This window comes from Anthonomus grandis, chromosome 11 (genome assembly GCF_022605725.1).
Source record: "Anthonomus grandis grandis chromosome 11, icAntGran1.3, whole genome shotgun sequence".
Taxonomy (NCBI): Eukaryota; Metazoa; Arthropoda; class Insecta; order Coleoptera; family Curculionidae; genus Anthonomus; species Anthonomus grandis.
In genome coordinates, this window is record NC_065556.1 from 4,220,212 (window position 1) to 4,233,076 (window position 12,865).

The following is a 12,865-nucleotide window of genomic DNA, read 5'->3' on the forward strand; positions in this document are numbered from 1 at the left end:
AATCTTCAATTGTATTAACTTATCTTATATTTTACGTATTTTTTTTAATTTGACGTAAGTGCTTCTGTAATTAACATGAATATGAATATATTACCGGCTACAAAATGTAACAAAAAAATGCAATATCATAATTTCCTTCATTATATTCTTTAATTTAAAAAAAAAACATAAAAGTAAATTAGTAAATTAAAGAAAAATTGCTCGAGATCGCGTGGAACTAAAGGCTAAATTACCTATTCTTTTTTTCTGACAAAAATTTTTTGTGCGGCGGAAAGAAAATGAAACTTTCTGATTTAACCTCTTTATTATTATTAACAAAAATGCAGGACACGTGCATACTCATGGTATGGTTAAATATTTACATACAAACAGTTAAAATAAATTATTTAATTCTTCCAGCCCCTCGCTAGTGTCCAGCTTAGACGCATTTTCTTTAATAAGCATTTCAACGTCAACTTTATCTAACTCTTCTTGAATCTTTAATTTTATGGGTTTTTCAATAGCATCCATGATCTGATACCGTAGCAAATTTGGCACTACGTTGACTGCAAACTCTATGGCATAATCCAAAGTACCTAAACCGTCAAAACGCACTTGGATATTTCCTAGTTCCAGTTGTATGTCATCTAAAGATGGACGTTTTCTAGTATCCATGCTTTGACTAGCATTAACTTGGACCTAAAATATAACCAGCAAACCAAGGAATTAATTTAATCTATTTTTAACGTCATAATTTTACCTTTATATACTCTACACTAAATGAAGCTGTTCCAATTCTGGACAAAAGACCAGATATCAAAGAGACTTCCCAATGGGTAGTTCCAAGCAGCTTTTGAGTTCCTACTTCGACTAAAATATGAACCGTGTTGTTCTTCATTTTAAATAAAATATCTTTCGTTCTAAAATAAACAACCAAATAACCTCTTTTGGAAAAAACTAATGTTATAGAATTTTACCTATGAAAGCTAGATCCTCCATACAACCAAGTATGTGTAAGATAGACATCAAACACCCCAACGCTATTATTATAATCATTAATTTTATATGGATCATATCCCATAAATTGAACTTTTCTTCGAATTTCCGCTACTAATTGGTCAAATGGTGAAATAGAATTGGGGAACTGTTGAGGAAATTTCGATACTTGCTTATTAATATCGTTTCTTATATTAACATTAGCCTGACTAAGAATATAAGGTTTGATTGAGTCAAAGAAAAATGGTCCCACCGAGCTGATCATATTCTAGAACATACATTTGTCAAACACATTATTTAGGGGTGTTTTAAAGTCTTTTGCAATATTTACCTGAGCCATTGAAGCTACAAATCCGAGTCCTTTAAAATCCATATTCATGTCTTTAAATGTAAGATCCATAGTGATAGCTTGAGCTTCTAAGGAACCATTTTTCTGTACCTCTAAAGCCGCATTAGCTTGAACAAAAACGTTCTTTAGGACTACAGTGAAAGGTCCGTGAGAAGAGCTGAACCATGAACTAGAAAATACAATAGATAAAATATTAAATATTAATTACGATATATAAATAAAGAATATATTGTACTCATATATTGTAATCATACATTGCTTTCAGGGCATATATTTTCCTGTGAAGTGGAGGTTAAATAAGGGTTCCACTGATTATTTTGTAGCTACTTAATGTTTAAAAAATTGCTGTGTATTTTATAGCTTGAACTTGAGCAGACACGTCAGTGAGGCTACGCTGTTAAGTGCTAGTTACGAAGGATAGCTGGCAGGAAGTGGCGTATTAAACCAAACACCCTGCAATGGCTCTATAGTGCTGTTATCAAGCCTATGGTTACTGAGTACTTCGTGGTATAGTAGATGACGGAAAAAAAGCCACAAATGCTCAGAAACCGGCTGTACTATAAACGGCAATTCAGAAAACCCACTGCACATCAGACCAAGAACTGCAAAAAAGTAGAAATATCCCAGGCTACGAGCTGCTGGGCGCAACATACCACTAAACATACAGCATAGCTACTTACGTTAAAAGCATTATTGAAAATGCCTAAGTTGTTTCTATATCGTCCGAGAATGACATATAGATCATTACAACAAAGATTGGAGGTATCACTTTCTCCAACATCTATAAACCTTCGACAAAAACCTGGCCAACACAAGTTCTCAAAACATATCCGAACCCGGCTGTATATCTGGGGGACTTTAACAGCAACCATGAGCAGTGGAGAAAACGGCGTCGACGGAGAATCTGTGGTCAGGTGGGCCAAGGACAAGCACACACTTTTAATCTTTGATGCTAAAGACAGAGGCTAGTTTAAATATGCTGCATGGAATAGGGAATATAATTATGACCTATGTTTTGTCTCAACAGATACTAATAATATCCCTTGGCAGCTGCAAGAAAATTACTCTCGAAGTTTCCTCACAGCCAACATCGCCCAATTACTGTAGAGATCGGAACACAAATCCGTCTGGTAAGGTCTACCCCAAGGCTAAGATGGAACTTTAGTCTAGTTTTTTTTAGATTAGCACAGCTAAGAAGCACATACCAAGAGGATACCGACAGGGTAGACTATATTCGTGGATGGTCAGAAAAAATCTTTTTTTTTTGGTATAGTGGTTTTTCAAAACTGGTGATCAAGAAATCGCAGATAAACTAATTCACAGCTTGGATGCAGCAAGACAACAAAAATGGAGTGAAACTGTAGAAAATGTAAACTTTCAAACATCAAGCTTGGAGATTGAAACCCTCCTCAGAAACAAAAAGCTCCAACTAGTCCCAATTCAGTGGATTCACACATTGTAATGACATCCAGGACTCCGCTCTGGGAGCTTATCTCTATAACAGCTTTATCTCTATAAAGCTCAGACGGAAAGGGGAAAGAACATTTAAGAACTCTTTAATCTGAAGCAAGAGAAATTAAGCATTCTCGCCCTATAACTGCCGAAGAAATATCAACTGCCCTTAAAGATATTACTGCTAAGAAAGCTCCAGGATTTTATGGAATCCATTCTTCTTAACTGTGGAAAATTTGCAAAAACCTGGCAAGCTCGTTTTTTTACAAACATAATCCAAATAAGTGAAATCTCTCGAGAATTTAAGCGCTCAAAAGTAATTGTTATTGTAAAACCAGATAAACCCCCAGACCAACAAAAAAGCTACCAATTGCACTACTGTCGATCATGTACAAAGCACTAGAAAGAGTTACTTACAACAGATTGAACTCACTGATACTACAATATATTCTAGTTAAACAAGCGGATTTCAGACTAAAACGTAGCTACACCGACCAAGTACTCTCACTAACCACATATATCGAAGCCGGATTCCAAAGAAAACTTAACACGACTTCTGGTGCATTTAGCGGCCTCTCAGCTGTATATGATACCGTCTGGAAAAAGGGTTCTTACGTACCATTTCATGTAAACTTATCTCAGATTATATATCAGAACATATATCCAGAATAATAGAAAACCTGCTTAATGATCGATAATGAACGTTCCAGGTAATAATGGGAACAGAAATCAGTGCCTCTGGAAAGCTTGAAAATGGTTCACCGCAGGTCGGTACCATAAGTCGGTATTCACACCACTGCAGTTTAGTCTGTATATCGCAGATATGCCTGAAACTACATCAACAAAGTTCGCTACGCCGACGGCTGGGCGTTGACCATGTAAACAAAATCACTAGAAGAGACCGAGGAAATTCTATCCAGAGATTTGGAAGTAATAGGAAACTTTTTTCGAAAGTGGAGGCTCCAACGATTCAAAAACGGAAGTAAGCACTTTTCATTTAAACAACAAAATGGCCGACAGAAAACTTAATGTTCATTTTGCTAACACGTTACTTAATCACAATAAAAACCCAAAATACTTGTCACGGCACTCATAGCACTCATAGGCGTCACTCTTGACAGAATATTAAGCTTTAAGGAGCACCTCACAAAAACAGCCGAAAAGCTAAGACCAAAAACAACATTATACAGAAACTCTGCGGGTCGTCATGGGGGGCATCCGCACCCACACTTAGATCCTGTGTCCTGGTCTTTGTATACTCTGCAGGGAAGTACTAAGATACCATGAGAATGACTGCTAGCGTAATCAAGTCCACCCCAACTGAATAGTTACCAGTACTGAGCGACATCCCACCGCCTTATCTCCGCCGAATCAATATGCTGACAAATAAATACAAAAATATACTCAACAACAGAGAGCTCTCAATACTATATCGAAGACGCCAACAGAAATCGACTACACTCGAGACATCTATCAATATATAGTTCAATATAACCATTTCAATATAACAAACAGGTAGACTTACGAATGGTGTGAAGCTTAGCCGGAAACAACATGCGCTGCATAACAGACAAACCTCCTGGCTTTAATTTACCACGCAATACCTAGTGCACACTTAATCGCATTAGAACCCAACACGGCAGATGGGACATTTTCTACACAGATAAGACAACTTTCCCTTCCCTGCATCTGACTGCGAAGAGGTTGAAACTATCAAGCATTTCAGAGAGGACTGTTTAGTACCATCATTCGCAGGCCGCCCTAATAATTTCCTGATTGCAACACCAGAAGCGATAGAGTACATAAAGAATCTTGATGTTTTTTTATATCTCTATAACTGTGTCGAAATGCCATACTCTAAATAAATGCTTAACAAGGCGCAGAGCTGTACCTCCTACTGAGGCCCCCGGAGCTCTGTGCGTTCAGAGGGAGGCCTTGGCATCTTAAAGCGAGGTCTAGAAAAATTGGCATGGTGAAAAAATCGTAGCCTGAATTGCTTCCAAAGAACTCGAAAGTATTTGACTATGCGGGTCCCTTAAAGTAGAAGTAACCAAAAAGGAAGACTGACCCGAAATACAATCTCAGCGTCGAGAGTGCTTATACTACATCAGACTATTAAAAGCAAGGATGCTTAAAAAAAACTAGGCAGAAGAAAATGAGTTGTAGCGGAAGCGGGAAAGCATATGAGTGTACTTCAATCAACTCTCTAACCCGCGGAGCTTGAACCCTTCTTCGAAACAAGAGTAAAAAGAAAATCTTTAGAACAGATACGTGCAGACCAAAGTCAAGGATTTGTTTGGTTAAAATTACGTTGTTCCTTAATTCTGGCATGGCCAAAAAAGCAGCTTATCATGTTTATAGGAGAAACTGCGAAAGGTGCGCCTGGGGTTACCCTTAGCCCTGAGAGCTAAGGGAGACGTTTTGGAATTCCTTTTTCTAACAAATAACGAGTTGAGTTAGCTTAGGTGGGAGGATTAATTAGGTAAAATGAAGCATATGGCTTAACCCTAAGAGCAAAGAAAACTAAGTTTGTTAAAATTTTCAAAAAAATAGTCAATAATTAAAATATTCAAGTAAAGGAAGAAATACTAGAACAAGTCAATAAGTACGATTACTTAGGTATACTAGTCACATCCAGCAATGAGTAGGAAATAAAAATGAGGATAGAAAAGGTCTCACTTTCTTCAGATTTCAAAAATTTAAAATTTTGGGTCGCAAAGAACTTAGTTTAGATCAATGTTTGCGATAGGTTAATTGTTATATAGTCCTCACTTTTTTGCTTAAAGCTTAGATGTTAAATGTAGACATACATATACAAAAAGATGCTCAATGTTGCAATTGATTATGCAATGCCAAATAAAAGGCAAGAAAAGTGTTGGTAGGTTGACGTACATTGTGACTTGCAAACGTGAAAGAGTTGTTTAGATGCCCTTCTCTAGATTTCTTTAGCGCAGCATAGATTCCAAAGTCAGAATTTCCATGACGATTACGAGAGTTTTTGTGGCAGAAATAGCATTTAGAGAAAAGAGGTATGTTTATAAATGGTTTTACTTCAAATCATCCAAAGACCTCCCTTAATAGATACCTTAAGAAATAAAAGATTTGGATTTACAGAAACCACTAAAGACAAAAAGCAGTTAAGCTTGTTAAAGGTTAAAAACTTTTAAAGAAGTTTAAAGAATTTTCAGCGTACTCTATACAACTATTTTATCTTTTGAGATGTTTCAAAGAAATGGAAAAGTGGTATTTCTTTTAAAAAAGAAATATTGCATAAGAATTTTAACTTTTGTAATTACTAAAGTGGTCCATTTATTTATGCAACATATGGCTTAATGAGAACACAACTTATTCATTCTTCTTTGGAGTTCTTGCTTAAGTGTCCTGAAGTCAGGTTACCAAGAAGATGTCCCTCATGAGTTTTGAGATGAACCCTCATGGGTTTTGTAATATATTGAATAAAACTGTTGAGAATCATGCTCTATTAAGGAGTGGAACAAGGGTATGTGTGCTGTTAAACAGTAAGATTATGAATATATTTAATGATTGATAATTGGTAAGAAAGTCTTATTACACACTCTTTGAAGTAAATACTTGCATGGAGACAGTACTATGATGCATATTTTAAATGACTGTTCAGCACTGGAAAGATAAACAGAATTAACTGCCTTAAGTCAAGCAAAACATGTTATAAAAGCATTTCTTCCAATCAACTGATAAAATTCTTCAAAGCGAACATTATGGATGGAAGAGCTGTCTTATTGACCACTCACATTAAACCTAATCCAACCTATTCTAAGGGATACATTCTTATTATATTACATTTTGTAACTTTTAAAATAGTAAAAAATCAAATTTTTATTATCACGTTTCTTTTTTATAGTTAAAGGGTTAACTGTTACCATACGCATGTTTTTAGATCATGTAGGGCCTATGGTTATTTTTTGGTCTTTTTTTTACTTATGATAATTAAAAAACATGCTATAATAAAATTCTAATATTTATTTTTACGAAAAAGCACTATTTTTTCATGACAGATAAATGAGTACAGGCAAGTTGGAACAAATTCATTTAAAATTCAGGGGTGTGTTCGAAAAAAAAAACGCTCGGAAACATTAATTAGCGATTTTTTTGATGATGAATTCATGTATGCAGGGCGAACTAAAAATAAGCAAAGACCATCAACTTCAATTTTTTAAATGGAAATTTTTTATTCCATTTTTGAATTCTACATAGAATTTTAAGTATATCTTGTATACCATGTCTTCTACCTAATACTTACATTCTTAATAAATTTGCAACTGTTTGGGTCATTTGAACATATTCAAACATATTTTTTCATAGTTTTAAACAGGTATATTTGAATGCTGATTCGTTTCCACCATTTAATTGCATGGAAACAGTATGTATTACTTTACGTAAATGTCAGTAAGTGTCAAGTGCAGTTGCAAAGTTTAAAAGCATGGCGCGTTTAACTGAAAGACAAAAAATTGACATTTTAATGATGGTAGGATATGGCGACAAGACTCGAACACAGGCGGAAGTTTGCGATCTGTTTAACAAGTACCCGGAGAGGTCTATTACACGTTCGGTAGTAAGCAAAATTGAAAATTGAGATTTTGGGCCTATTAGAGACAATTATGACCTGGACCGTCCCACGCTTTCAGAAAACAGACAATTTTTCAAACAGAGATTTTTTGATCAATTTACAAGAAAATCCACATAAATCAACTCGACAAGTTGCTGCAGATCAGTCGGTTGGTAAATCATGTGTTCTAAAATATTTGCATCGGAATAAATGGCATCCATATAAAATTCAATTAATTCAGGAGCTTATTGAAAATGATCAAAGAATAGAGTTTTGCGATGAATAATGATGAATAAATGTAATGCAAACCCACAATTTTTAAGTAAGATTGTTTTTTCCGACGAGGCAAGTTTTTTTTTAATAGTTCTGTAAATAGGCAAAATTTTCGTTATTGGGCACCAGGAAATCCACACTGGAGTATGGAAAGTCACACAAAATTTCCCAAGAAGTTAAACGTATGGGCAGGAATTGTGGGCACGTCAATTGTGGGTTCCTATTTTATTGAGGGCACATTTACCTAAAATATTTGCTATATTTGCTTAGAGTTGCTTCAAAATCAGATAGTACCCAGTTTAATTGCACTTTATCCAAATGGTGAAAACCCATTTATACCGGCAGATTCGATATGGTTCCAACAGGATGGCGTTCCCTACCCTATTCGCGAACAATACGAGATTACCTTACCAACATTTTCCCACATAGATGTATTGGAAGGGGGAGTTTTATTGAATGGCTAGCAAGGTCGCCAGATTTAACCCCATTGGATTTTTATCTATGGGGTTATCTAAAATAACCCCATAAGTATAGTATATTTAAAGTATATTTTGATACACCTAAAAGTTTAGAAGAATTAAAAAATAGAATTAGAGCCGAAATACAACAAATGCGGCCTCAAACAATAAGTAAAGTATTACAAGAATTTGAATATCTACTTGGTTACTGTCATTAAGTTAATAGTCAACAATTTGAACATTTATTTTAATTTTTTTGTTTTGTTTTTTTTATAAACTGTTCCAAAAATTCATGGTTATTTAGAAAAAAAAATAATCGCAAATTTCTTAATAAATATTGAGGTTAGGTATAGGACATAGTATACAAAATATACTTAAAATTTTATACAGAAATAAAAAATAAAATAAAAAATTGGTGTTTCTATTTAAAAAAGTAAAGTCGATAGTCGAAGCTTATTTTTGGTCCACCCTGTATACATGAATTCATCATTAGAAAAATCGCGTTAAAAAATAAAAATTAACGTGTGCGAGCCTTTTTTTGTTCCAACACACCCCTGAATTTGAAATGAATTTGTTCCAACTTGCGCGTCCTCACTGTATATAGTACACGCGGCCCGCTAAGCTAATTTGAGTTATTAACCTGACGCGGCAATATAGGAAAAACTGCATAACAATTTCGGAGAACGTCAAGACTAGATTAGCACAAAAAGAATAATATATAGTTTCGGTAATTTTTGAGGTCAGAGCCCATGAAACTTGTTCTCATTTTTTATAACAGACCTAATTTATAGAAGTTTCTCTGTTGGTCTTTAGTTTAAATTTCTTACGTTGGTGTTAATCTGACTTGAAATATTTTTTGTTTTACCAATAATGTACTTTCTTCATAGCAAGTAAGACAATAAGTAAACAAACAACCAGATCAGCCTTAATTTTAAATTCTGCCATTGGAAATATCATTCAAGCTGAAATCCATAACGCGCCTTTTTCTACGAAGTCGCTTATAAGTGAAAACAGTAAATCACCAGGTATCAGCAGAAATAAACAGGCTACTGAGGAAGACCAGGATACTATTTGTGTTTGGAATCCAATGAAAAAATGTTAAGGCGAGGATAAGTAACAAATCGTTCAACCTAGACGTTGAAAAATAATAGCGAAAACAAGACCCATCCCTATTAAGAGCTCATGCAGAAATTCCGCCTTCTGTGCCGACTTGATCGTTGCTCCGACAAAATATTGGGTTTTTATATGCGATAGGAAATGAACATAATATCCTTAACTTTCTTAAATTGGAAAGCTTTGACGTTAAGGACTTTAAATGCAAAAAAATGAGGATCAAGGAGAAGCGTTGAAGAGTTCATTTAAGATGAAAAAGATTCAGAACTTTGGCCCATTGATGTCACAATAAACCAGCTAATCAATCTGCAACCCTATCAGTCTCACATGCCACATGTGAATCGCGTAGGGTTACATAAATAAACTTTATCGTAGAGACTCAGGTTAGTATACCTAGGTGTCACAAGCAGCAATAAGAGAATATAAAACTTTAGAATTTAAGGTATTATATCATAATATTAGATCTATTAGGAATAAAATTGAAAATGTTGAGGCCTTGTTAGATTCGCATAATAGATAAATTCAAATTTGAGTTTTCTGGATTATCAGAACTATATAACAATTACAACATATCCAATGGTAATTTTCGGCTTTTTTATGTGTTTGGCTTCTGTATTTGATTTGGTAGCAAAAAACGTATTTTGTATGTAATTTTAAACAAATATATTCTTTTTAATTTAGACAACAAACGTAAAGACAACTTGACAGATTTACTTAAAGGATGTTACCTGGAGAGATAGGTATTTGCTTTAGGCCTTGAAATGTTGGGACTGGCTTTATTATTTTGTAGTAAGGGGAAGAGTGTGGAGCTGGTCTTTAATGGGTTTGTCAGGGTACTGTAAATAGAGATTACACTGGCTTTTCCAGCTGTTAGGAACCATGTAGATAGACATTCGGCTCATGTCAATTGGCTTGATGAAGAGTGTAAAGGTATGAAAGGGACACAACGCTTTCTACACGAACTCTATAGGAACAGCCAAACTAAATTTCTACTGACACAATTAAAGCAATTAAGAAACAATTCTAGATAAGAAGCTTTGCTAAATTTATACTCAAATAACCCGGGCAGAATGAAACTGCTAATGTCAGGCAATTGAATACTTCCTTTGCCCCTATTTTGTTGGCTAGCCAGTTTCTGGTATATTTGCCTGCGATGGGGAGAAATCATAGGCAGTTTCTAAAGCAGAATAAAATAATCCATTTAAAATTGAGATAGGAAAGGGAACAAACCATGTTTTATTCTTTAATGGTTATAATTGGTTTTAACTAATCCGCCATTATTCCACTGTAATTACTAGAATTTGTTAGTGCCGCATTTAAAAGTATATGATGTTTTTCTTATTTGTAAATAATGTGTAGGTTATGAAGGTTAATTTGCTCTTTATGATTGAGATGGTACATGAGGAATTATTGTTTATTAAATACTTCATATACAATTTTATTTCATTTCCATTTTTTATGTACTTTGAATATTTTAAATTAGAACTTTCATGTTACATTTCTAATTTACAATACCCACAGTATTGTATTACCCACTTTTAAGGTCTTTACAAGTTTTTTTTTAAATTAAAATTAACAAGCTAAACATGTTTCTTAGTTTACGAGGCCATGCATTTTACTATTCTGTGAGATTATATAGTTGCTGTGACGCAGGTAGGGTACATAGCTTTAAAACCAAATGTTGATTTTGTGACACGTATGAGGATCACGTGGCCTGGTAAAAAAATATTCTCTGTGTCGCATTTGTACGTCATATGGCGCATGATGTGTGACGGATTAAATCATATTTCAAAATTCTAAACTAGTTATGAGAAGGGGTATGATGAGTTACAGCATAAAAAAAAGCGTAGATTTTTTTATGGTCTATAAAAAAATATTTTAAAACTAAAACTTTTTTAATTTTTAATTTTCGTCCGAGGATGCTAACATCATTAGCGAAAAACGTGTCGAGAGTAAAAATAAAGAATTTTGGTTAATGGTAAAACTGTCTCGTAATTTAAGTGTCACACCAAAGGTTGCAACCATTTCAAAAAGATGCTGCTGCCATTTGTCATTTTTTAACGACATTTTTTTTGGACCGTAGAATGGCCAGCTAGATTTTTCAATCTTCCCCTTTGGATTTTTCTTATGGGGTCATCTATAAATCAAAATCTGTCACAAAGCCTGATTCCCTTGAAGATCTTCGAAATAGAATTGTTAACGAATGTCAGTTAATAACGCCCGAAATATTAGCTAATGTGCGCAAACGTTTTGAATAACATTGTATTTTTGTATGGAGGTCAGCTAAGATCATTTTCAGCATTAAATAATATAGGTGTTAAATACCTACTTTAGTTTATCTTTTCATTCAAAATAAAGTTTTTTTATCCACATTTATTCCTATTTCTTGAGAACGAACTAATGAAATTAAAAAAAAAAGTAGGGCTGTATAGAGAATAAAATAACCTTTAATTCAAGGTATTACTCGGCCCCTATTCCCATAAAAAAAATTGATTGATGGGGATCTGGGGGTGAGAGGATGATGTCAGATAAACGCAATTTCTGTCAATAAATTAAAATATTATGATATTAAATAATGAATATTAAATTTGATATTTATTTTTTCAGGGTGAACTGTTTTGACTCGAAAGTCCCTGTATAAAAGTACACTGCATATACTAGTATTCTACGGTTAAGATAGGAGGCTTGCCTCAATTTCACTGTTTGTAAAAAGTTGTTTTATTATGTTTTAATATTTTTATAATAAATACGCATTTATATGATTATTTTTAATGTTGATGCAATTTTTCTTCCCTTTGTAATCTAAAGAATGAAAGTAAAATAATTATTTTTGTTATTTAACTGAGAAATTAAAAAATGTGCATTTAATAATTAGTGTGTTACCTTAACGTATAATTTCCAATAACATCAATCTGATCAATAATTAGGGCGGCTTCAACTCTCATGGCAGCCACATTCACAGTTACGTGATCAATCCTGAATTTCTTTAAGCCAAACAACTGTATGTTTTTAAAACTCATACGGCCTACTCCGACTGAAATGGAAGTATTCATCTGAGGAATGATCAAGGGTTCCGGAATCGGTGCCCCCGGTAATCCTACGGGATCTTGTTGTTTGTAATGTTCAAGAATGACCAAGATGTATTCACTCAGTTTTTTTTCCTCTTCCGTTGCATTTTCTGGACTTAATTCATTTGGAGGAGCTTAAAGTTAAGTTGAAATTATAGTATATTCACTTGTGAGTTATAAAATTATAACTTACATTCACAATAAACGCACTTTAAGGCACTTAATAATATCACAAAAATTAAATACCTCATGGTCTTAATAATTAAATAAAACGTAAAAAAACCTTTAAGCTACACTTTCAGTCATCTAATTCTTATCATCAAGCGTTGTCTTATTTTAAAGTCAAAGTTCAAACTGAATAGTGGATGGCATAATAAGGTTTAACTTATATTATTATCAGTTAATTTTGTTGACGTTTAACAATTGGCTTCTGGGATAAACTAGTAATTGACAGAGCAGATATGGTGAAATTGATTTTGTAGTTAATTTCTCATAATACGTATACGTCAAATTTTAGTGAATCATATTATTATTTATTGCCCTTTTATATTTTAAATACAGGGTGTTTTACGGATAGTTTTTGATTTTCTTT

At 33.9% G+C, this 12,865-nt stretch overlaps 1 protein-coding gene across 1 annotated transcript; it reads right to left on the reverse strand.

Annotated features, from left to right (window-relative positions):
• Positions 1–285: 285 nt before the first annotated feature.
• Positions 286–12,655, reverse strand: LOC126741936 (uncharacterized). Its single transcript, XM_050448414.1, has 6 exons — positions 12,467–12,655; positions 12,089–12,407; positions 1,307–1,493; positions 957–1,243; positions 740–899; positions 286–678 (listed from the first exon to the last, which is right to left on the reverse strand). The coding sequence occupies exons 1-6, from the start codon at positions 12,522–12,524 to the stop codon at positions 373–375; spliced, it is 1,317 nt and encodes a 438-aa protein (XP_050304371.1). The 5' UTR covers positions 12,525–12,655; the 3' UTR covers positions 286–372.
• Between the last annotated feature and the right edge of the window lie 210 nt (positions 12,656–12,865).

What these genes read in the sequence shown, in the direction of transcription:
- LOC126741936 (XM_050448414.1), bottom strand. Translation starts at nt 12,524, where the DNA reads ATGAGGTATTTAATTTTTGTGATATTATTAAGTGCCTTAAAGTGCGTT. An exon ending in TTGTAGCTTCAATGGCTCAG is followed by an intron (nt 1,244 to 1,306) that starts GTAAATATTGCA and finishes TGTATGTTCTAG; the next exon opens with AATATGATCAGCTCGGTGGG. An exon ending in GGAGGATCTAGCTTTCATAG is followed by an intron (nt 900 to 956) that starts GTAAAATTCTAT and finishes TGTTTATTTTAG; the next exon opens with AACGAAAGATATTTTATTTA.